This window comes from Capsicum annuum, chromosome 1 (assembly GCF_002878395.1).
Source record: "Capsicum annuum cultivar UCD-10X-F1 chromosome 1, UCD10Xv1.1, whole genome shotgun sequence".
NCBI classification, from domain to species: Eukaryota; Viridiplantae; Streptophyta; class Magnoliopsida; order Solanales; family Solanaceae; genus Capsicum; species Capsicum annuum.
Window position 1 is genome coordinate 67687682 of NC_061111.1, and position 3463 is coordinate 67691144.

At 37.4% G+C, this 3463-nt stretch overlaps 1 protein-coding gene across 5 annotated transcripts in view; it reads right to left on the reverse strand.

Annotated features, from left to right (window-relative positions):
* Nucleotides 1–2656, reverse strand: part of LOC107875978 (protein CLP1 homolog) — a 15030-nt gene extending 12374 nt beyond the window's left edge. Inside the window, exons 1-3 of one of the 5 annotated variants that reach the window (XM_047400258.1) lie at nt 2510–2615; nt 1426–1475; nt 1040–1307 (exon numbers count right to left, since the gene is read on the reverse strand). In XM_047400258.1, the coding sequence (XP_047256214.1) occupies nt 1040–1307; nt 1426–1433 (276 nt within the window). In that variant the 5' untranslated portion in view covers nt 1434–1475; nt 2510–2615. Of the gene's footprint in view, nt 1–1039; nt 1319–1425; nt 1476–2353 lie in introns of all 5 variants that reach the window. The other 4 variants (XM_016722915.2, XM_016722905.2, XM_016722923.2 and 1 more) reach the window with 4 other exon arrangements.
* Nucleotides 2657–3463: the final 807 nt, after the last annotated feature.

Here is a 3463-nt window from a genome sequence, read left to right on the forward strand (position 1 = left end):
AATCTTTGTTGGAACAGGAAAACATAAGAAGAGACTCAAGAATATTTGGTATACCATTCCTGCTGGTACTTGCCGGACCTTTTGGAGAGAAAGAAAAGCTGATTGCTTCTGCAGAGCTTTTTTTTGGTGTGTAAATTGGATCATATAAAGATGCCTCTTTGATTGACTTCATTGGCTCCTTAAGTAATTTTTTGCCAGATTTCGAGTAACAGTCTCGGCACCAACTTAGTGCTGCCTAACATTAATACAACTTGCCTTAATAAAAAAGTTTCGTTGAAGGTCGCAGCGGACTCGAGAGTTCAGCCAAAATGCGATTGTAGAACAATGCCCACTACAAGATAAAATTTCCGGACAACAACAATAACTAGCAATAGAATGTTTCCTTCTGCAAAACCTTCCTTCAGTTCTAAACATCAAAAAAAGAAAATCTCCCTAGCAAGTCCACTGCTTCTTTTAATCCAGCACCTCTATTTAAACCGGCTGGTATTGCAGAACATGTCCAGTACTCTAGTAAGGACAATTTCTTTACCTTCTCCTGTCCTTTTAGCAGTTTTCCTTATACCCAAGAATTCTCCAACGAGCCAGTGGTGCACGCTTCAAAACTCGTTGGAATAGGCCCACCCCTCTACTCTTTGTTACCTTCTTGGTACTCAGTTAATAAACCTTTGCCTTAACCAATATACACACACGATTTTGTCTGCGGCAGGTTTTGAAGAATAAATAATCCCTGGAAATGAACAAGTACCAAGAAGGCAAACAAGAAAATGTAGATTGCAATTATGAATAGCTCCCACCTTGTGGAAACTACACCATCTAGCTAGGCTCTTTCTAATCCAAGTAAATCTAAAGAACTTTTCATATCCTTGTATCTCAGTTAGCAGTTCTGTTGATCAAACATAATATAAATTGATGCTCATGGGCAGATTATATAATGAAACTTGAGGCATCAGGTAGAGATATTCATCAATGTCAATAGTTAAGCAATCATTCCAGTGCACACATTCATTTCATTGCATGGATGATGGATATAATATCATACTGCAAATTTGAGTCTTGGAGGGAAGTTGAGCCAGATTCCAGGAGGGATTTCAGTCCCAAAAATCTCAGCCGTGCCAGTCAAGAGCCGAAGACGGAGGGGCGAGTCAGCGCTGGCTTCAATTCGGAGCTCACATTCTTTTTCCAGCTTCACCTGCCTCATTGTTGTTGAACCACCTGTTGCTGCCAATGGATTGACATTTGTGCCTCCATAAGCCATATCAGAGCTGCTTCTATTTTTGGCTCCAGTTGTCTGGAAATCTTCACTAAGCCTATGGGTGCACTTCAGAGAAACAGAAGAGTTAAAGAAAGATCCATACCTCCTACTAATAATGAGAAGGAAAAACAATTTGACGCCTTTCTTTTCCTTCTGGTGTGATTCTCCCTTACCAATCCATGTACAATGTTGTGGATAAACTAGTGACCACATTTCAGTTCCCCTGAAGAGCAGACAGCAACATGCTCTAATAAACGACTTATAATTTTTTTATCAGTTTTTATTAAAATGGTGTTTCAATTCTTCATTTTCAAGTCAATTATGCATGCATTGCGCAACTATTTAAATTATTGTTTTGGTCTTTTTTTTTTTGGGTAAACAAATTATTGTTTTGGTTGCCCCCAAAGGTTTTATAACCGTGATGTCCGGGCCAGGGTACCTGCTACCTCCCAGCCATACACGTACCAGATAACTCTATCCCATCAATACAGATAAAAGAAATCGCCTGCTATTTCTTGTCTTTGCTTGGGATTTGAACCTGAAACCTCATATTTTCAACTAACATCATTGACAGAGCAACTTACTTAGCAAAAATATTTGTTTCAAACAACTAATTGCGTAGTCAGTCTAATGACCAATCAAACACCAAGTTACACACTTTTTTTCATATCCATGGTGTCCGGACCAGGGTACCTACTAGCTCCCACCCATACATGTACTGGACAACTCTATCCATCAAGACAGATAGAAAGAAATCACCTGCTAAGCTTAGCATTCCAACTAGGGATGCATCATCAGCCGGTTCGGTTATGAAAGTTATCGGTTTTACTTATTCATTATCGGTTTGTATACATGCTAAGCCGTTAAAGAACCATTAAGATATCGGTTAATCGGTTATCGATTTTGATCGTTATCGGTTCGATTATCGGGTTAACCGTTAACATTTCACACGAAAAATGTGCAGAATACACAAACGGGTTAGAAAAATGTGGGCACATATTAAGTCATATCATTAAGTTTCAAGAACAAGATTGGTTACAACAATACACATATTAGAATATCTGGGCACATATTTAAGTTGTGTTACAGCAATACACGTACTATTAAGTTTCAAGAATCTGGGCAACCATATACTTTTCCTCTTCAACTGGATATCCACTATGATGATTAAATTACTACTGTCTGATTGCTGCAACACAATTTAAATGCATTTCACATAGCCCCAAAATATGGTCCCTTTGGGAGGAGTGAAATTACCTGTTGGAAGATGAGAAATCTTTTGAGCAGCAGCTTTTGAGTTTGAGAGAAAAGTGTAATAAGTATTGAACTTGGGCTTTTGAGAAATAGGTTATGGCCTATGGGTCTTTTACTCTCTGTCAATTAAAAGGTATAAATGAAGCACCACTGATATTATCGGTTTATCGGGTTAACCCATTAAACCCATGGCCCAACCGAACCCCAATCCGGTAAACCAATAAAAATTGTAATTAAACCAACACCCCACTGTTGAGAAAAAAAAAACACCCGAATCATTAACCCGATAACTAAATTATCGGTCCGGGTTATTGGTTTGACCCAAAATTTACACAACCCCAAATTTCCAACAAAAAAAATGACGTTGCAATACAATCCAAGTAGATTTTGGGTTTTAAGAAAAAAAAAAAAAACAATCTCTAGGGCACGAGAAAAAACATTAGGGTTTTTCATTTACATGAGAAATTGGAGTGTAAGTGCTCGTTTGGTTGGAAACAATTTATCTGAGATTAGTTATCTCAAAATTATTATTCCAACTTCAATATGGATAAAAATAACACTATAATTTTGCCCATTAATTTATCCCATTAAATATGAGATAAATTCATTCTAAATTAATTTCGAAGCGAGCTCTTAAGGATAGTAACAAAAGTGAGAAGGGTACCTACGAATGAGATATCGCCTGAGAAACGAGATCACCGGGGAGCAATAGTACAGTGTCGTTTAAGTTTCAATTCAAAGTATTTAAGGCGGTATTCTATGTTTAGTTGCATGGTTTGGCCTAAATTTATTCTCTGGAAGGAATTCCAGGAGGGCCTTACGAAAATTTAGAAATCCGACGTTTTGACAGATTAAAAGATCCTGAATGGAATGATTTTGAATATCGGTTTATTAGTAAAAAACCTTCTCCAACTTTTGAATTGTCGAAACAAGAACATCTTTAATTTTTGCACCTTA